The 22,051-nt window shown below is 36.4% G+C and overlaps 1 protein-coding gene across 1 annotated transcript; it reads left to right on the forward strand.

Annotated features, from left to right (window-relative positions):
- The first annotated feature begins 3,890 nt into the window (after positions 1–3,890).
- LOC130719153 (threonine dehydratase 1 biosynthetic, chloroplastic-like) lies at positions 3,891–10,689 on the forward strand. Its single transcript, XM_057569794.1, has 5 exons — positions 3,891–4,274; positions 9,222–9,401; positions 9,490–9,966; positions 10,414–10,601; positions 10,686–10,689. Exons 1-5 carry the CDS (start codon positions 3,891–3,893, stop codon positions 10,687–10,689), a joined length of 1,233 nt encoding a protein of 410 aa, XP_057425777.1.
- Positions 10,690–22,051: the final 11,362 nt, after the last annotated feature.

Below are 22,051 nucleotides of genomic sequence, written 5' to 3' on the forward strand. Positions count from 1 at the left end.
ACATTAAAGGGGTTTCCACTTAATGTTCATGTTCTGTTTTGTTGTTTATTTTTTTCTTTAGATTTTTTGTAAGGATGTAAGATGTCAGGATTTCATGAACAACGACTTGAATTTGGTTGAAACCTTGATATTTTTAATGTTTCGAGCCTATAAAATAAGGGAAACTCATGCTTATCAATTTCATTTTTATATGATTTACTTTTTTATATCTGTTCTTATTGGTTCAAAACCAATTCCAAAGGTATGTATTGAGTGATCAAATTTTGAGTCTATCTTTTCTTTAAATTGTATCTTTTTATCTGAGGTCAATTGTTGTTGTAGATCCACTCTATAATGCATTAGTGCGGATATATTCATTTCGTCTTAATTTTTCTTGCAGAATTCAGTATATGGCTAAGAGAAGCTTTTGTAAACATCCTCAAGGGGCTGGCCACACCTGACAAATTAGTTTCTAGCGGCCCAATTATTCATTCATATTGTAAGGTGACATCCATTTTTCTTTTTTTGCTTTCTTTGTTCAATTGTGAAGATTTTTTGTTTCCTTGGGTGTCATCCATATGTTTTATGTCAATTTTTGGCATTCTTTGTCCAATTGAGAATGATTGTCTCTCAACTTATTTCTCCTAAATGAATGAAAGTATTTGAGGCTTGCTGTCGAGTGTGCTGGCAGGTTCTTTGATGACTGGCTTGAAAAAGCATGGGCCTCCCTCTCTCTCTTTCAGGAAAAAAAAATCTATATAGATTTTAGACCTATATATCATGAAGGAATTTTTGTATTAAAAATGGATTAAAGGACAAAAATTAATAATTCTCTATTTTAGAGGGACTAAAATCAATGAAAAATTAAATGGGGACCAAATTCAATAATTGACTATTTTAGGAGACAAAAACCATATTTAACCCAAAAATAAAGAATATACATTTAAAATAAAAATAAAATAAAATAAAATAAATTTTAAAACTTCATATCGGTTATATATCTATTAATTAACATATTTAAAAATAAAAATATAAACATCAAATTATTTTTTATATATTATACATTAAATCGTTTTAGTTATACAAAACTTAGAAAATTAAAAAACTTAAAGATTTAATTTAAATCACACTTCAAAGTTTATAATTATGGGATAACATTTTTTTCATTTCTAAAATATCAATCAGATGTAGATGTGGTTACTATTATATAGAAGTTAATTATAAAATAAAATTACTATCCTCTTATTTTTTAGAAAGGAAAAACATGTATTAATCACAGCTTTGAGAACAAAGCTTAAGAGGATCCAAAATATGCATTTTTAACTTGGTACTTCACTTTCTTTGTAAATTAAAAAATAAAAATGTAATTTTAAAATAAACATGTAATTTTAATATTAGAAAAGGAAAATTGATTAAAATATTATGAAAATAGGTCTTAAAGATAAATATTAATTAACCTAATATCTATATCTATCTATATCTATATATCTATCTAATATCTATATTTATTTGTCTATCTATATCTATATAAAATATAAAGTTTAGCAACCTCGAGGGTAAAATAGTCTATCAATATGCAATGTTTCATATATATTTTTCTTACCTATGGACTTTTAAGTAATTATACATATTATTTGATATGTGCTTTTTCAGAATTGTTCGATAATTAGCAGACTTTTAATCTCAGTCGTTCGATATTCCCCTTGAACTTCCTCCATAACCGTTAGTATATAACTTTCTACTATTAAGCTCAAAATTATTTTAAAATAATTTATTATTATTTAATTTATATGAGTTATGGAATGTTATAAGTCAAAATTAATATTAAATATGATATTAGTTATGAATTTCATAAGACACTTTTTATTAGTTTAAATTTAGATTTGTTGAAATATTAATCAACTAATAATTAATATTAATAAAAAAAACATAAAAGTTAAAGATCATTCAACAAAAAAACTCCCTAACCCTTCCTCTTAATCTTCCTTCATCAATGTCACTACAACATTATTTTAAATAAATTTAATATTATTTATTTCATATGAGTTATGAAACTTAAAAATACAAACTTAATATTAAATAAGATCTTAAAAAAAAGATCACTTCTATTTATAAAGTACAATAAATTGTTATATCAAAAGAATCAATTATATAAACAAGGGCAAACGGCACAAAAAAATACACTCATAAAAACCTACGACAAAAAATATACAATCAAAAGCATAAATTAACACTTCGATAAAATCTAATCATAAAAAAAAATTGTTTATACTTATTTTTCATACGAATAAATAATTTAAAAAAATCATAAAAAACACAATACAAAATTAAAAAGAATCCCCCCGTGCAACGCACAGGTCAAAAATACTAGTATAAACTAAAAATGTAGTATACAATGAAGTGTTTAGTAAACTTCTTAAAAGCAATTATATTCGATATAGCTACACTATTTCTTAATTGATAAAAAATAACAATCAATCTTAACCAACTTTCACATTTCCACATTATTATCACTATAATCATAGTAGACGAGTTTAAGAATTTTTTTAACTAAGTCCTTACAATTTATTTGTGTTAGTTTTTTACTAACCACATGTATCCTCTACTGAGGAAACCATGTTCTACTCAAGTGTGTGAAATTTAAAGGCCTATCATAGAGTGCGGTCCTTAAAGATCGAATATCAGGGATTAAAAGAGTTAATTTTAACTACTGTGATAGATATTCATTAAATAGATAATTTGTGTTAGTAAATTGTTCTTATAAAGTTTTACAACTTTTTACTTTCTATAAAACTATAAAAAATAATGATAAATTATTATCTTAATTCACAATTAAGTCAAAAAATATATGCTCTTGCAAGCTGCATATTAAATAATTAAATACTCATTATAGGTATACAATAAATAAGGATTAATGGTCAAATTAGTCCCTGAGTTTGTGAGCGAATTTGATTTTAGTCCCTCTGATGAAAAATGACGTTTAGTGGCAGTAATTTTTATAATTACTAGCGGTTTTTTACCGTAACTAAACGTTATTTTTTCTTAGAGGGACTAAAATCAAACTCGCATACAATCTCAGGGACTAATTTGACCATTAATCCTAGAATATGTATATGTGTCACTAAGAATATGTTTTGACATTAAACTTTCATTAGGACACTTCCGATTAGGTTTTCAAGGCCAAAACATGAAAGTAAGAGATAAATATCACTTTACAAAAGTCTTTTTACTTTTATAGAAGATTTTATACAAACACAAACTAAATTGAATAATTATTTTTTAATTAAAGTTGAGAAAAAAATATTATTCAACTTTAATTATATATCTTCCTCCTTTTACTTATTATTGGGAGTGAATTACTATTAAAACATATGATCATCAAATGAATTCAAAATCATTTTTATTAAAGCAACATAAAACATGTGCTTAATTTATTGCTGGTTGTTTTTGCTGCTGTTTGCTATGTGTTGCTGGCTTTGGTGGCGCTGGTTGCTGTTTGTTGGGGGTGTTAGTTGCAAATAGAACACATATTCTATCACTCCGGCCTCCCTGGTTCCATCGTGTTAATTGTGTCTACACTTTCCAGCTCCCGTGAATCAAGCATTGAATCCAACAAACTAAACTACAAGTCGTTGCTATAATATAAAGTAATACACTAAACATGCACTACCTATAAGTCGTTGGTATTACACTACTTTCAATTAAAAACTATGAATTAATACACAGCATTGACCCACCATGTAATCAATGACTAAACCCAACAAACATTAAGTTGTCGTACGTGTAACTATAAATTAAACAGACCCCTAACTTACAAACCATCAATTTTCAAACCAAGCCTGCAAGACCTATTCGCAGAAGCACCACTATCACTAGCTACCATTTTTTTTTTTAGTCAATCACTAGCTACCATGGAGGCTCTGCAATTCTCCACCCTTTACACACAGCCACGATCATCATGCTGGCATACACTTCTTCGCTCGAAACACTTCGTCACCGCCACCCTCTCCACCCCAGCAGTGAGAGCACCCTCTTCACCCTTCTTCACGGAGTCTGCTCCTCTCCTCAGCCTCTCTTCCGATTCCCTTCAGTACCCACCCGGTTATGTTGGGGCCGTTCCCGACCGCACATGCTCCAGCCACGGCATGACCAATGCCAATGCCATGAGTGACTTGGTGAATATACTCTCTTCAAAGGTTTATGATGTCGCCATTGAGTCCCCTTTGCAATTGGCTCCAAAGCTTTCCAAAAGACTTGGGGTTAACGTTTGGCTCAAGAGGGAGGATATGCAGCAGGTAAATTCTCATTACATTTATACTTATCCATAATAAAGTGATAGAGACAAAATTTTAATATGAGAGAATAATTTTAGGTGCTTGCTATGACACCTGAAGCTAGATTAAGACGTCGTACCTAAAATGATATAAACCAATAAAAAACATACAATTTAAACTTAGAAGAAGAGGATGGAAGAAGATTTGGAGATTTAATATAGGTGGAGCGTGAAGGAAGAAGATCCTGACATGAAAATAATTTAGATGATCTCTCAGAATTGCAAGTTGAACTAAAAACCTTCATTTTCAAATTGTGCATTACATAACATAAATAAACTTAAGAACTCTATGTTATTAATTCATTAAGTCGATCATTAAACTTTTAAAAATTGTAATAATAAATCTTTTCATTTTTTTCAACAAAATTATAAGTTAAAATATCACATGAGATATCATACCCAAAAAATATTCTGGGTACCACAAAATTCATCATAATTTTAATATGACAAAACTTCACATGAGAGGATCATAATTTAAGAGGTGGTTTATTTTGCATAAAATTAGCATATTTCTCTCACTTCTAAATTTTTCCAAATTATATTAATCACATTAAAAATGCTAAGCCCGATTTTGGGAATGTTTTTAGTTTTTAGTTTTACAAATTCAGTTTTTGTGGTTTTTAGTTTTAAAAAGTCGTTTCAACACTGTAAATTTACATAGTCACCATATTTATTAACTTTGCACTACAGCATTTTTGCCCTTCTGCCGCGGACGAAAAACCGCGGGCTGATGTTAAAAAACCGTGGCTGAAAGCTTACGCCGCGGTTCTGCCACGGTTTCCATGTCGCAGTGTATGTGGCCGTGGCCAAGCTCAAGTGCCACAGTTTTATCAATTTAAAGCCACGGTTTACTCAAAATCTTAATGCCACGGTTTATATAATACCGCGTTTGGAAAACCGTGGCTTTGGAAATTTGAACCGCGGTTATTTAACAAGCTAATGCCACGGTTTCTTTGTGCCTTAAATGCTACGGTTTACTAATGCCTTTTTTGCCACTGTTTCTTAACCGCTGTCATTATAGTGGTTTTTAGAAATCTTTATGCCACATTTCTATTTACTTTTTAGAACCTTTTAAGCTACATTTTTTCACCTGCGCTTGCAATCTAACATTCAAAATTCGTGTACCCCATGTCCTACCCATTATGTTCAACATTCATGTTATGTCAATTCTTTTGCACGATTATTTATAATGTCTTCTAACGACAACTTGGATCACCCCAAATGACATTTAAGATAACTACAAGAATGAATAACTATAGTGGATAACATCTCGAGTATTTAAAAAGTTAACATCTCAGACCAACCATCTCAAGATTCAAATCCACATGTAACTTAAGTGGACAACTATACTAATGAATAAGAGTAAACAATACAATAATACATCACTTATGGAACACACAATCAGTAGCTACAAGCAGTTGGACTTGGACCTGATCAAAAATAAAAACCTTCCGATCTTGGACATGGTTATTCCCTTGGGATACATAAGTTACTGCCCTGTATCCAAGCACCTTGCCCCGGTTGAAGCAATCCCTGCAGACCCAAGATTCTCCAGGATTAAAAAAATTATGAAAATAAGCAAACATGGAAATTAAGTATTTTAGGATACCAGAATCTGAAAATCGTTTGTCACTATTGCTATTAGAACCAGTCTTCCTGATATATCCCAACTACTCATCACATGACCCATTTTTCACTGGGCTTGTTTAAGAAACCTATGTATAGTTTTGGATAGTTTTGAATAATCATATATAAGTAAAAAGAAAAATATAAAGATAACAGTTATATCACAAAATACTCAAAAGCTAATGTCAATTTTATCACAGCTAAGCAAAGCATGAACTACAATATACATTTTATAAGAAAAAAAGAATCAAATTCCAATGGAGCATAAGCGACAATAGATTTTAGTTCAGAAGCCCAAAGAACCAATAACAAAACCACACTCGCAGACACAACACAATAGCCATGATAAAAGTTTAGAAATTTAAGGTTGCAATAGTCATTGATGATGGATACCTTGAGGATGTTATCACCAGGGTATACAGAAGATGTTGTTTTTGCTAGTGGGGCTTTGATGGAGGAAGAGATAGAGAAAAGAGAGTCTCTACCAGAGGGTCCTGATGACTGAACTTGAAGTCCTACCAAATTGGAGAGATGGTGTTGAACAAATTCGAGACATGCTATGAAACAAGGCCTGAAGTGGATGATTGTCAGACATGTTAGTTGATAGCTGAGTTGGGGACAGCCAACATAAGAGAACAAAAAAAAGTAACAATCACATTCAGCATAGCCATATCCCATCATTAAAACTAAAATTAAATCAAACCATATGAATTACATGTATTATATATTATCAGCTTGTAAAGCTACTGACATTGAAGCATAAGAACTTATCATAACAAACACAGATAAAAGCAAAGAGATCCTACTGCATAATTAAAATCAATGGCAGCTTCCTGAACCAGGATACCCAGTTATCTAGTTTATTCAATTTAATTAAGAAACAATGGGTGAGAAGCCAATACAAGATATTGAATTTAACCAACACTCCCAACCCTTTTCTCACATCCCTTCTCTCTCTGTGTTGGAAAAGCTCACTCTTTTACATACCCACTAGTCTTACCTTGAAAAAAAATCCAACCTTTGACAACTCTGATTGATCACCATGATTGTTAGTATCTAGAGTTGCAACATCGTGTGCAATAGTTCTGTTGCTTACAAATTATGTAGCATCATCTCCTAATTAAATATAAATAACTAAATTGATGCAAAAAGAGTGTATGCGACTGTGTGAACACAATTTTCCCCCTTATTACTCGCTATTTTGTACTCTACAGACTACATAAAATGCAAAAGAGGAACTCCATGAACTCTTGAACAATCAAATGAAATCCACTCAACGCCTAATAAATAATGAGAAGAGTGTACATGATAAAGAGGGTTACCCATGGAGAACAAGAGGAGAATACCGGTCAACACATTGAACCACTCTTTATCCACGTGATGAGAATCAGTGGGGTTGATGGTTGATCTCGTTGCTCTCGTCGCAGAGGAAGAAGACCGGACACATGGCAAGGGTTGATGGCTCACGTCGCTTGAGATCGAAATCGCTCACGAGTACTTGAGATCGAAGATAATCGGTGGAGGGAGAAGGGTCACCCGAGATGAGGGAGCCAGATGAGCGGTGCCGGCGGAGGGAGGAGGGTCACGATCAATCGAGATGGAGAAAGGTAGGGTTCATAATCTTTCTCTTTTTCATCGTGAAGTTCTAATGAGAGTGAGTGTGCTGCTAGGGATTTGATTTGGGATTTTTCTTGTTTTATTACTTTTAAATTTTTTAATGAAAAATTGGCAGAAGGAATTTTTTTCTGTCAAAAAAAGATGTAAATTTTTATTCCACGGTTATATTAATGATATGAGGTTTCCACGGTTGCTAAAGCGTAGCTATAAATCGTCCACAATTACTGAACCGTGGAATGAAATGTAGATGCCACGGTTTTCATCACCTGTGGTCATCTAGCGTCCACACTTATCGAACCGTGGCATATATTATACTTAGGCCACGGTTTTTTCTCCGTTGAAGAATTAAGCGTGGTCTAAAGTGAAAAATGTTGTAGTGTTGTAAGGCATTGGGTGGTGGCGACGACACAATGGTGGATGGGTCAAGTAGTAATGGTGGTGGTAGTGGATATTATTTGGTGGCGGCAACGATAGTAGTGGTGGGTGTTACCTGGTGACGGCGATAGTGGTGGAGTTACATGGTGGCTAAAGTGGTGATTGAAGTGGTGACATCACGGTGGTGGGGGTGGTAGTGGAGTTGGTGGTGGTAGAGATGGTGGTGGAGGATGGAGATGGCGGTGGTTTGATAGTGAAGGAGGTGGTCGTGGCACTAGCTTTGGTGGCGGCAGTGGTGGACGTAGTCGTGGTAGCAGTGGAGGTGATAGAGGTGGAGGTGGGGATGGAGGGTAGTAGTGGTGGTGATGATACATATGTTACGAAACTAAAAACTATAATCACAAAATCATTTTTTGCAGTTTTAAAAATTGTGTCGTATCATTGTGAAATTGAGTATAAACCGTTTCCGGTCTATTTTTGTCGAATATATTTTATTTTTAACTTTACATTTGAAAATCAAAAGCTAAAAACTAACAACCCCCACCCTGAACAAGTCTTTTGAGTGTGTGTTAAAAAGTTTTCTTTCTAGCACTCCCATTACTTAAATAGTACTCCATCATTCTAAATATTTGGTTATTTTAGATTTTTACCTATTTAGAAGTCCATGACTAACATTTTCTTGTATATACACTTTGATTTAGGTTGCGTTTAGATAAAAAAAAAAAAACTTATTTAAGTGTTTATGACGATAAACGTTTGTCGCATAAACTCTGATTCATAAGCTAATTTGAGGAAATTTATTGAAATAAGCTGAAAATAGATAATAGATAAGATCATGTGGTTATTCATAAGCTAATTTGGACAGTTGATGAGAATAAGTTTGAAGCAACTTATAGATAGGTCATAAGTTATTTACATAAGTTCTCACAAACACTTGTATAAACGTTTATACTATAAATTAAACTCAAATAAACTCTTTCAATAAGAGTTTTATTATTATATTTCTCAACTATCGCATTATATTTTCACATGTCACAATTCGCACAAATTACTTAATTAATAACTATTGTTCTCTACCTTTTATGACAACTAAACTTTAAATAAGTGTATTTCCTGGCAAATTTTATATTAGTTATTTAAGTTTTTAACCGTGTGTATAGCCTTAAAGTCTTAAACAACAAACGACTTGGACTGGAGAAAGTATATGAGTAAATAACATACGCTTGTGTCTTTAGGTGGATTGTTTAATGTTGACTGAGTATTTGAAACTGTGGTTTGTTGTATAATGCAGGATTTCTCATTTAAGCTCCGCGGAGCTTATAATATGATGGCCAAACTTCCAAAGGAACTGTTGAAAAGAGGCGTTATCTGCTCATCAAATGGAAATCATGCTCAAGGAGTTGCCTTAGCTGCCAAGAAATTGAATAGTAGTGTCATTATTGCAATGCCCGTTACCACTCCAGAAATTAAGGTGCTTCTTAATCTTATTATTATTATTGTTTACTTGTCTATTTTTTTGTTATGCCTTAAAATTAAATAATTTTTGTTTATCTTTACAGTGGAAATCTGTGAAGGAAATGGGTGCCATTGTTGTTCTTGTTGGAGATTCATATGATGAAGCACAAGCATATGCTAAGAAGCGTGGAAAAGATGAAGGGCGAACATTTATACCTCCTTTTGATCATCCTGATGTTATCATGGGCCAGGGAACTGTTGGGATGGAAATTGTGAGACAAATGCAGAGTCCAGTGCATGCTATCTTTGTGCCCGTGGGAGGTGGTGGTCTCATTGCCGGTATTGCTGCTTATGTGAAGAGGGTTTCTCCACAGGTGAAAATCATTGGTGTAGAGCCTACTGATGCAAATGCAATGGCATTGTCACTGCATCATGGCCAGAGGGTGATTTTGGACCATGTTGGAGGATTTGCAGATGCTGTAGCTGTTAAAGAGGTTGGTCAAGAAACTTTTCGCTTATGCAAGGAGTTGATCGATGGAGTTGTTCTAGTAAACCATGATTCAATTTGGGCATCAATCAAGGTAAAGATGCTTTTCTTAAGTTAATTGTTCTAATGCTGGATTGAATCTTCATTACCATCTAGTGTTCTTGACAATTGATAGGTGATTAGATGTTTAGGTTTAAGTGAAGTAATTGAATTAACTAATAATTGAGATTTGCTTGATGAGTGAGTCAACAAGGAATGCCAAATTTCAAATAAGTTTCTCCAGGAGTATCTTGAATATAACTTGTTAGATTATTTCTAGTTTTTGTGTTATCAAATCATCTTTGTTAAAGTTGGGTGAAGAGGATTGGACTTATTACATTGTTACTTGACAATCAACCCCATATTTACTTTTATGAGATCTCAATTGATAACCTCTGAATGCCTTAATTATACATTGAATAAATGGCACAACAAAATTTGTATGACTTAAATTCTTGGATGTGATAATAGTAACATTTGTTGCAGGACATGTTTGTTGCAGGACATGTTTGAGGAAAAAAGGAGCATATTAGAACCAGCAGGTGCTCTTGCCCTTGCTGGAGCCGAGGCATACTGCAAGTATTATGGGATTAAGGGGGAAAATGTTGTAGCAATAACTTCTGGGGCAAACATCAATTTCGATAAACTTATGCTAGAGAAGCTTGGCAGTTTCAACAGTTTTGTGAAATGGTACGTCTATACTACTTTGGCAGACTCTTTTTGCCCTAAAAGAAAAGCTCTTCATAGTTGAACTGATTTTTTCTAACCTGACAGGTGATAGGTGAATATTAGTGAGTTCAAATAAAGATATTGTTCAGGTGTACAGTTTGGAACCTTATTGGTTGACTCTGATCAAGGCTCCTTGCCCTTAGAAGGAGAAGGTTCCTCTACCTTGGGTCTCCCTCTTTCCGTATCCAATGCAACAATAGTGGGTACCAGAGGTGGGCACTAGCAAAGGCATTATGATGCTGCTCAAGTCAATAAGACTGGGATACAATAAGGATTATATATGTTAGAAAAAAAATGTGTACTTGAGAAATGTCCCTCATTTTAGTATATACATTAGAAACTCTTTAAATTAATACTCGGTAAATTAATAAACTCTCTAAAATAATAAATTTGTCCGGTCCCGACTTGGGCTAATGTAAAAAATTGAAAAACTTGATAAAATAATAAGATAATTTTTCAGGAGATCCCTTTATAATTTTCGGTCCCAAGAAAATCATAAATTAATAATTTATAGAAACTGAAAAAAAAATATTACACTTTATTGAAATATGATTCAATAGTTGTCTGTTTTCCTTTAAAGTTCAAGTCTATTTGGAGCTCATCTCTAACATTTGTTCCTCTTGTTTACATTTACTATACTTCAAAAGTCATTATTGATTTTCAATGCATATGAACACAGTAGTTACTGATTTACGTTGAGTCTCAAGGTTCGCTGCAGTGTAATTCTAAGAGGCATAAACTAATTTGTCTTTTTATTTAGTATGTACAGTATAATTACTTAAAAACTCTTTAAATTAATAATTATTAATTTATCGATAAATTAATAACTCTCTAAATTAATAAATTTCTCTGGACCTCCCGACATTATTAATTTAAATAGTTTCTACTGTGTATATATATACTCAACCACTACGGGTTTATGAAAACTTGGACAGAATCGTGCAAATAATGTGACCGTGTAACAGATACATCAAGTAATAGTAGACATTACCATTTACCACAATCAATAATTCATTATTCCTGATTCCAGTTGCAGAGTGAAGCAAGTAACCCTATAACCTTCGCTATATAATTTTCCAAACCCCTCAACGCGAACGTTCCCAGCACAAGACACACACACACTCTCTCTCATCGCCATTTCTCGATCACATCCTTTCGAACCGAGCACTTTGGTTCACCCGCGGTTTTTCATTTTTTGGTCGAAGATTGTTAAGTTTCATTAAACAGAAAGCCCAAAAGCCAAATGAAGTACATAGATAGGAGAATTGCATGGCAGAGTCATAGAAGAACAAGGAGGACCGACCACGTTGAAAAGTGTTCTCAGGTGACAGCGGTGTTGAAAGAGTGTATGGATGCTCATGCCGATTATTACGAACCCATCCTCAGGGCTGAGAAAGTCGTTGAAGAACAAGCCCTCGTCGAATTGGAGAATAAAAGTAGCGGAGTGAGATGCCAGAGGAGGACAAAGAAAAAGAGAAAGAGAAAGTTCCTCCTTCTCCTTCTTCTAATCAAAATTGACATCCAATTTTTCTGATTACATTTCATGTTATACTGCCCAAATTGTCACTGACAATACAATATGAGAGAGAGTGAGGTAAAGGTAGGAGAGAAGGGATAATCTCAATTTTTTTGTAACAATAATTGGAACTATGGATAGGTTATTGAGTGTATTATCAATTTTATGACATGTAATCTATCTCTGTTTTATAGACTGAGGTAGAGGTGGTGCGGGGACATTTCCTCTACGGATTTCATCTTCAGACCAGGGCCTCGCCAGGTTGAGGCCTTCGAGGAAGTTTCTTCCTTTGACTTGATGGTTCTGGTGTTGTGTGGTTATCACCGGATTTTGGTTCTCGAGTAGCTTGTCGAGGTTGGTGACGTGCAACCGAGTGGACTCTGACCAACGGGTTCTGGATCTAGAGGGAAGAGAAGGTTGAAGGCAGTGAGCGCTAGTGTGTTCTGTCAGTACATTCTGTCTATTATTTCTTATATGCGCCTCTCAATGGATCTAATGGTCTATCAAAGCTTTCTTATTGCCTTTTGTTCTGTAATGCTTCTTATTCTTGAATCTTGCTGGTGTATTAAAGCTTCTTACTATCTCTTTTCCAATTCTCTTTCAATAATCAAAGAAGCAATTATATAGCTCCAAATATCAACTTTGTAGTGTTCTGCAAGTGTTGCTTCAGTATGTTAAACTGGTAACAAAAACTTGATGCATTCTCTTTAATTTCTGATGAAAAAATTAATTTTTTTTCCAGTATTGTAAGACTAAACATCACTCTTTGTTACCAATAGTCTTCTCATTGTTAGTTGAAATACAAAAGTGGAGACAAAAACCATGGTTATTGAGATAACGCTCGTTGTCTCTTAGCAAGGGCTGCTAGCTAAATCTTGTCCTTTTGTTTCTGCTTCTAGGCAACTTCTAACGTTTCTATTGTATGTGCTTTCTAGAGGTGCTCTTACTTCCATAATTTTCATTTGATATTGTTCCGGTATGGAACCGCAGACTAAGGCTAACCAATATCGAGAGCAAGCGAGAGTAAACAAAGCGAATAAAATGCGTGAAATGATAGGATCTCTGCCGCTTGGGCGGTCCTTCTTTATTTATAGTTGGGTTTTGATCCGGTTGGATCATGGGTTACCCGGCCCATTTAATACATGATTCGGTCAGCCTAAGTAATATACATATTGATCAGCCCATACCAGACCACAAGCCCTCAAGACATTGAGGCTTAGTATAAGGCGAAAGTGTCTTTAATAAGCCCTCAACCATTAAAGCCCTCATGATGCAATTAGAATGGGCGTGTAAATCATAACATGTGTTCATTTGAGTAAAAGTAAATAATAATAATAACCACATCAAACCAGCTCTTTCCCCTTCTTCTTTTCTTGCGTGTTCAACCTAACCTGTCAAATCTCTGAGCCTATTACCTGCTACGCCCTGACTGTGGAAAGAATCATCATTGCTTTTCCTGCTACAATTACATCAACAGATATCCACAAATATTTTGGAACTTGAGCCGCAGCATTACCGCGTCTTTAAATCCCACTAACATGATTACCATCATAAAAAATAAATGCGATTAAAAGCACATAAAATGAATTCAAACCCAAAAGGTTGTGCCGTTCCAGTGACTCCTGGAACGTCATGATTGCCGGACTAAAATGTCCTTTCCACTTGGCCTTTTCAATGAATCACGTCCGTTCAAATTCAAATCCTTGATCGACGTGTCCTCTTTTAATATGAACATCAAACTTGACTCTTGAATACCCAAATGTAAGCACGTGTCCACTCATCTGGTAATTAATGTACCTTTTCATCTCACCCTTTCATCCTCCTTCCTTCTCTATATAAAGCCCCCTATTTTACCCCTCTCATCACTTACCTGCAATTCCTTACTACCAACATTCTTTTCAAGTAAAACACAAACCCACACCCTGCTTCTTCTCTGCCAAACCCGCTTTCCTATTTCCTGCATTCGTCATCAACCAACCCAGCAGAGTCCTTGAAGTTCCAAACTTTCTCTCAGGTAACAATCTTCTTCTCTTTTCTTCTTTATTTCATACTTTCACATGAACTTGCGCATAAAAGTTTCTATTTTTGATACCCATAACTCTTTCTCTACCCAGAAACACTTCATAAACCTTGCATTGTAAACTAAAAACTTATACTCTATTCCTTCTTCATCTTACTTCTAAACCTTTCACTTTCAGGACACTTTGAAAATGGTTTCTAAACGCACCCGTAAAGAGGCTTCTACTCCTAATGTTCCACCTATTGCCGATTCCCTATGGGTGGCTAGTAAAATCAAAAAACAATTCTCTAAATACTCTACTCCAAAAGCTATTATAGATTTAGTCACTAAATACAACTTTAGGAAAGATGGCCTAGATGCACATTTGGACATAATTCCCTGCGCCCCTGATGAGCCGTGTTGTTTTGGGGGACCAGATAATCAGGGGCGAAACTTCACCTATCTCTTTGAAAACTTATTTTCCGATTTGAAGTATACTCTGCCTTTCTCTGATTTCACTTGTTCCGTTTTAACCCTTCTAAATGTAGCTCCTACCCAACTTCATGGCAATGCTTGGGCGTATTTAAAAGCCTTTGAAATTTTATGCCTAACTCTAAAAATCGAACCCACCAGTAATAAGTTTTTCTACTTTTTTGAGACATGTGGGCGAAACGTTAGAGGTGAATACGTTTCGCTTGCTACTGCTAGGGGTTTAGGGCTATTCACTTTATTCAAAAGCCACTATAAACACTTCAAAGGAAAATTTTTCAAACTCCGTGAATCAGAACCCTATAAAGATATTTTTTACTTTGATGACGGGAGTCCCCGATTTCCGTTCTACTGGACGAACCAATATGAAAGCATCATCAAAATTTTCGAGGATGCCTTGACTGAATCAGAATTAGTAGATTGCCAACTTTTATCTGGCTTAGGATTGAACCTTGCAGATTTTATGGCCGCCCTTTCTAAGAATGAAGTGGGTAAATACATTGGTAAGGCATCTCATTATGCATTTTACCTTTCCACTTTATATAAAAATCTTCTTATATTCTAACACCACTATACTACTGCAGGTAAAATGGCTCGCCTTACTGAAGAAGATCTCCTCCGCTTTCGCCGTGAACAACAGGCCGCCCGTGAAAAAAGGAATCCTTCAAAGTCTGTTGCCGACCAAGACACCAGCCATTCTAGCACAAGAAGACTGCTGAAAATCACAAAGCTTCTGTTCAGACACTAACTGAGGAAAATGACAAGGTGAAAGCTGACCTCGCCCAAATAACTACTGTTCATAACCAAACCCTGGATGAGAATTCTAAAATGAAAACAGAAATTGCTGAATTGCAATGTTCTGTTTTGGATCAATTTGAGGCTGGCTTCGCCAAAGCACTAAATCAAATCTCCTTTCTCAATCCTGACCTGGCGGTCAACTTGGAGGGTGCAAACCCTTATGCTCGTATCGTGGATGGAAAACTGATCAGCCCGGATAACGCGGATGGGAAAGGAGAAGAAGAAGAAGAAGAAGAAGAAGAAGAAGAAGAAGAAGAAGAAGAAGAAGACAAGAATGAAGAAGAAAATGTCAACCGCAAAGAAGGAGAAGGAGAAAACCATTAGCAACAAGTCTCATTCCCTTTTCCTTTTTAGAAAATTATGTAAAAGACCTCCGGTCTCTTTAATCTTCGTTTATTTATTTTCTTTGCTCTCATGTACCGAACTTTTCCCATATCGTAATGAATTTCCCTTCAGCATTATATGAATACTTCATATTCTAATTGTCTCGCCAAAAACCTAAAACTTCATGACTTCAGAAATAACATTATCCTTTTCGCACCCAAACAACTATCACAGTAACTAATTCTATAACTAAACATATCATTACTAAGTCATCTAGGTTACCATACAACTTAAAAATATAAGCATAACTTTACTTAGTTATTCAAGTTATCACATAACTTAAACATATAACTTAACACAAATGACATTTACTAACCTTTCACCGAAATCAGTCCGCCCTCGTCATTTAGCCGAATACGTTACCCTCTCATTTTACTGTACATAATAAAATACCCTTGAATGAATCTCTTTAAATGTTGTAAAGTTTAAACTTAACCAACTACTTTGGAATCATAAGGCCTTTGTGAACATAACTTAGTCAAATTTTTCATTTTTGACATAGTTACTCATGGAAATCAAAGTCAACATATTTGATTTCATTAGTATGCTCGCGTGGAGACTTGTGCTTAGTTTGGACAAGCTTAAATCCAATTTAAGACTGTGCTTATGAATTCGTGGCCGAATGCTCTTGTTTTAAGAGACTTACTTTTTTCTCAATTGTCTGACGTCGCCCAATTGATAGACCTTAGTTGATAAGTTTCCGCTATGGGTAAAAGAAATGAGTAAAATGATACGCCCTTGATCATTTTAAAAAGGTTATGCCTCGTTAAAAACTCTCCCGCCTGGGGTAGAGAAAAGAGTGCACACCTGTTATTCATTAGTAATTGATGGCTCGTTAAAAACTCTCCCGCCTGGGGTAGAGAAAAGAGTGCATCAAATCTAGTCTTACACAACAAACATAGTCTTAAACGATACAACCAACAAACGTAGACTTCAACACACACAAACTGAAACAACAAAACACAGTCTTGGACAAACATACACTGAAACAAACTGTACAACACAAAACAAACCGAACGAACCACCCTGCACTTCAACTGTAATAATAACGGAGATGCTGTGCATTCCAAGCCCTTGGGACCCTTCGCCCCGATAATTCCTCCAAATGATACGCCCCTTGACCAAGCTCTCGCAGAATCCTGTAAGGTCCTTCCCAATTAGGTGATAACTTCGAATCATCAGGCCCCTTTGCCTTCCTACGCAGAACCAAATCACCAACTTTCATTAGCCTTGGAACCACTCTAGAATTGTATCGCCTTTCCGACCTCTGTTTTACCATTGCCTGCCTCAAACGAACCTCTGCTTGCGTTTCCTCTGCTAAATTGAGATCAACCACTCTATTCATGTCGTTCTGCTCTTCATTATAAGTTGCCACCCTGAAAGTTACATCTTGTAATTCTGCTGGTATCATTGCATCTACCCCGTAAGTCAACTTAAAAGGTGATTCGCCAGTAGTTGATTGAGGAGTAGTATTGTACGTCCAAATGACCGTGATCAATTCTTCAGCCCATAATCCCTTAGCTTCGCCTAGACGCTTTCTAATTCCATTGAGAATGACTTTATTCGCTGACTCCACTTGTCCATTTGTCTGAGGGTGCTCAACTGAGGCGAAACGCATCTCAATTCCCATTCCTGCACAAAAATCCCTCACACTCTTGCTTGTAAACTGTGTTCCATTGTCTGAGACGATAGTTGTTGGAACGCCAAATCTGCAAACCAATTTTCTCCAATAAAACTTTTTGACTTTTTCTGCTGTTATTTTCGCCATTGATTCCGCCTCAATCCACTTAGTGAAATAGTCCACCGCCACCAAAATAAATCTGATTTGAGAACCTGCTGGAGTGAACGGTCCCAGAATATCTACTCCCCACATTGCAAATGGCCATGATGAACTCATTGAGCTAAGAGTCTCAGGCGGCGCCTTATGTAAATCTGCATAAATTTGACATTTACCACACTTCTTCACATATTCCATACAATCCCCTCGTAAAGTTGGCCAATAGAACCCTGCTCTGAGCACTTTCGCCGCCAAAGATCTTCCCCCTACATGACTTGCACACACACCTTCGTGAACTTCAAACATGATTCTTTCCGCCTCATCCTTAGAGACACATCTCAATAAAGGAACTCCAATCCCTCTTCTGTACAATTGACCGCCTAACAATGTGTAACGACTTGCCTCGCGAATTTGATCCTTAGAAAATGTCAGCACATCAGAACCTTCTGCCTCCAAACACTTTTTGATACGCCCTATCCAATCTGAATCCGCTAAAGTTAACACCATCATTGTCTCATCTTCTTCGATACTTGGGCTGCTTAAAACTTCCTGGATGACTGATTTATTGTTTCCCGGCTTCTTGGTGCTTGCTAACTTTGATAGAATATCTGCCCTTGTATTCTCCTCGCGCGGAACATAATTGACCTGCACTATGCCTATCTGCTTTATCAATCCTTGAGCTTTCAATAAATACTTAGCCAGCTGTGCGTCCCTCGCCTGATATTCACCCTGAATTTATCTGGAAACTATCTGAGAATCTGTTTTAATTATTATGCTCTTGACTCCCATCTCGATCGCCAACTTCAGCCCTGCAATTATAGCTTCATACTCTGCCTGATTATTGCTTGCTTTAAAGTCAAACTTGAGTGACTGCTCAACTGTCACGCCACCTGGCCCTTCTAAAATGATTCCAGCTCCACTGCCCTTGACGTTAGACGAACCATCTACAGACAAACTCCATTCACCAACTTCCATATTTTTCTCACAGGAAGACATTTCATTGACAAAATCCACCAATACCTGTGCTTTAACCAGACTTTTCTTATCAAACGTGATTTCAAATTCCGACAACTCAACAGCCCAGGAAACCATTCGTCCAGCCAGATCAGGCTTTTGCAAAACTTGACGAAGTGGCAAATCTGTTTTTACCACAATTGGAAAGCCTTGAAAATAAGGTCTTAATTTCCTGGCGGAGATGATTAAAGCTAACGCAGCCTTTTCAATTTTTTGATATCTAACTTCAGCTCCTTGAAGAGCATGACTCACAAAATATATGATCCTCACATCATCTTTACTTTCTTGCAACAAAACTGAACTAACTGCATTATCAGAAATGGAAATAAACATTGATAATGAAATACCTGGAACTGGTTTGGCTAAAATTGGTGGCCTGGATAAATGATCCTTCAAACTTTGGAACGCCTTCTCACATTCTTCAGTCCAATGAAAAGTTTTGTTCTTCCTTAAGCATTGAAAAAATGGTGCTGATTTTTCCCCAGAACACGGAAGAAACCTGGACAAAGCCGCTATTCTTCCTGTTAATTTCTGCACATCTTTAACTGAAGCTGGACTCTGCATATCAAGTATCGCCTTGCACTTATCAGGATTCGCCTCAATTCCTCTCCTAGTGATCATGAAACCCAAAAACTTTCCACTTTGAATTCCAAACGAACACTTTTCTAGATTAAGTCTCATGTTATGCTTTCTTAATTCGCCAAAAGCTTCTTCGAGATCAGAACAATGTGCCATCATTTCCTCTGACTTGACCACCATGTCGTCTACATAAATCTCCATGTTCCGCCCCACCTGCTTGTCAAACACCTTATTCATCAACCTTTGATATGTTGCTCCCGCATTCTTCAACCCAAACGGCATAGTCTGATAACAATAGTTCGCCTGATTTGTCATAAAATCCGTCTTCTCCTCATCGGGCTGGTACATTCTTATCTGGTGATACCCTGAATATGCATCCATGAGGCTAAGCATTCCGAACCCTGACGCCCTATCAACAAGCTTATCAATATTTGGTAAAGGATAAGAATCCTTAGGACAGTGTTTGTTCAAATCTGTATAATCCGTGCACATTCGCCACTTTCCATTAGCCTTCTTCACCATAACAACATTCGCCAACCAAGTTGGATACTTTACCTCCCTAATAAATCCAGCTTCCAGTAACTTATTTGTTTCCACCTTCACAGCCTCTGCCTTTTCTTCGCCCATCTTTCTTTTAAACTGAACAATAGGTTTCGCCCCGGGATTTAAAGCCAATTTGTGACATATAAATTCCAGATCGATTCCTGGTAAATCCCTTGCACTCCATGCGAACAAATCCATATTCTCAGATAATAACTTTACTAACCTGTTTTCCTGACTTGTAGTTAAATTGACACCAACTTTCAAGTTTCGCTCCCCAATCTGGATCGCCTTAGTTTCCTCTTCTGATTTCATCTTGTGCTCACTAAATCCCTCTCGAGGATCCAAAATAATTTCTGACTGATCTAAATCCACCTCATAGACCCGATGCCCCTCTTTCACTGCCTTCTTACCCATGTGCCCATACTGCTTGAAGCTTTCTGAATAACACTTTCGAGCAACCATTTGATCAGCCTTTAAAATTCCAACTCCTCCTTTGCTCAATGGATACTTCGCCGTTAAATGTCTTGTAGAAATGATCGCCCCCAGTCTGTTTAGTGATGACCTCCCAATAAGTACATTGTACGGTGAAGTACACTTTACTACCAAAAACTTAATAGCAAATGCCTCCGAACTCTTCCCTTCTCCAAAAACAGTCTTCAATTCCACATATCCTCGAACAAATACTTTTTCTCCAGAAAAACCCACTAAAGAACCATCATAAGGCAATAAATCAGATTCACTGAGCCCCAACTTTTCAAAAGCGTCACCATAAATCAAATCCGCTGAGCTTCCTTGATCCAAAAGTACCCTATCAATTTCATAATCCGCAATCCTCAGCATTACAACAATTGGATCGTCTTCGTGAGGTTGTACTCCCTCAAAATCTCGCACAGTAAACGTTATATCGGGTTGATTGGTTGTCCAACTTCCCCAATCGTTAGAGTAAACAGCATTAATAGAATGAACGTACCTCTTACGAGCTGAGTTAGTCATTCCTCCGCCACGAAATCCACCAAAAATAGAATGAATTCGCCCCTTTGCTTTTCCATCTGACTGCCTATCTTGACCATCTTCCTCAATCTCTTTTCCATCTTCGGTTCGTCTTGTTGAAGTTCCTGCTTCATCTCAATTGCTTCGCCCCTCAAGCTGCTTCATATACCCAGCCTTTATCAATTTATCAATCTCCTTCTTCAAAGTAAAACAGTCATCAGTATTGTGTCCTGAAATCCTGTGATACTCACACCACTTCTTCTTATCCACATAACCCGTTGACGGCTTTGGCTGTCGCGGAAAACGAATAACATTCGCCTCCAGACACGTGTGCAAAGCTTCAGTCAAATTAACCGCCAATGGAACTGCACGATCATTTTGGTTCCGAGTCCACGTCATCGAATGTCCTGGCCCACGCACTCCATACGGTTGAGCACGATTTTTTAAATTAGAACGATTCTCAAATCGTCCGTCATAACGGTTACGATTGTTATACCCTGCGTTGCCACGTTCGGTCCATCCCTTCGAATATTGATCTGCAACCGCTCCCTTCTTCGTCTCAAACTGCTGTTTCTGCCCTGGAACCACTGCATTCGGGCGGTTGTTCTTGATCCGATCACTCTGCTCCTCTCTGATGTATCCTTGTACCCTTTCGCGCAAATGCACCATTGTCTCCACAGGTTTTCTACTCAAATTACTGTTCAAACCACCCGGCTTCAAGCCCAATTCAAAAGCTGCAATGCAAATTTCTGGCATTTTATCCTCCAAATGAACAGATAATTGATTGAAACGCCCCATGTAAGACTGCAAAGTCTCATTTGGTCCTTGACGAACATTAAATAATGTCGCCGGAGTTACTTTTTGTGCACGACTGGTAGAAAACTGAGACAAGAACTTTGTAGATAATTCAGTGAAATTGACAATTGACCTTGACGGTAGAGTTGTAAACCAAATCATCGCCGATTTCTTAAAAGTTGATGGCAACATTTTGCACTTCAACGCGTCTGATGCGCCTACAATGACCATTTTCGTGTTGAAATACACTAAATGGTCCTTTGGATCTGAATCGCCATAGTAAGAGTCAAGTTTCAATGTCTTTAAATTGTCTGGGACGGCAGTGTTCGCTATTTCCTCTGTAAAAGGTTGAAAGTCCACCACCGTCTCAGCCATTCTTCGATCGCCCTCTCGTAAACCCTGAGTCTGATTGATATCAGTAAGTTGATTCTGTAACTGTTGATTATGTTGACGAAGTTCATTGAGATCGTCCATGATCCGCTGAAGAACATCGGGAGGAACATCATTTTGTTGAACATGATTCCTCT

The sequence above is a fragment of the Lotus japonicus genome, chromosome 5, assembly GCF_012489685.1.
Source record: "Lotus japonicus ecotype B-129 chromosome 5, LjGifu_v1.2".
Taxonomy (NCBI): domain Eukaryota; kingdom Viridiplantae; phylum Streptophyta; class Magnoliopsida; order Fabales; family Fabaceae; genus Lotus; species Lotus japonicus.

Coding starts and splice junctions, on each gene's coding strand:
- LOC130719153 (XM_057569794.1), top strand. CDS start 3,891: ATGGAGGCTCTGCAATTCTCCACCCTTTACACACAGCCACGATCATCA. Junction 4,275..9,221: donor AGAGGGAGGATATGCAGCAG/GTAAATTCTCAT, acceptor TGTATAATGCAG/GATTTCTCATTTAAGCTCCG. Junction 9,967..10,413: donor CAATTTGGGCATCAATCAAG/GTAAAGATGCTT, acceptor TGTTTGTTGCAG/GACATGTTTGAGGAAAAAAG.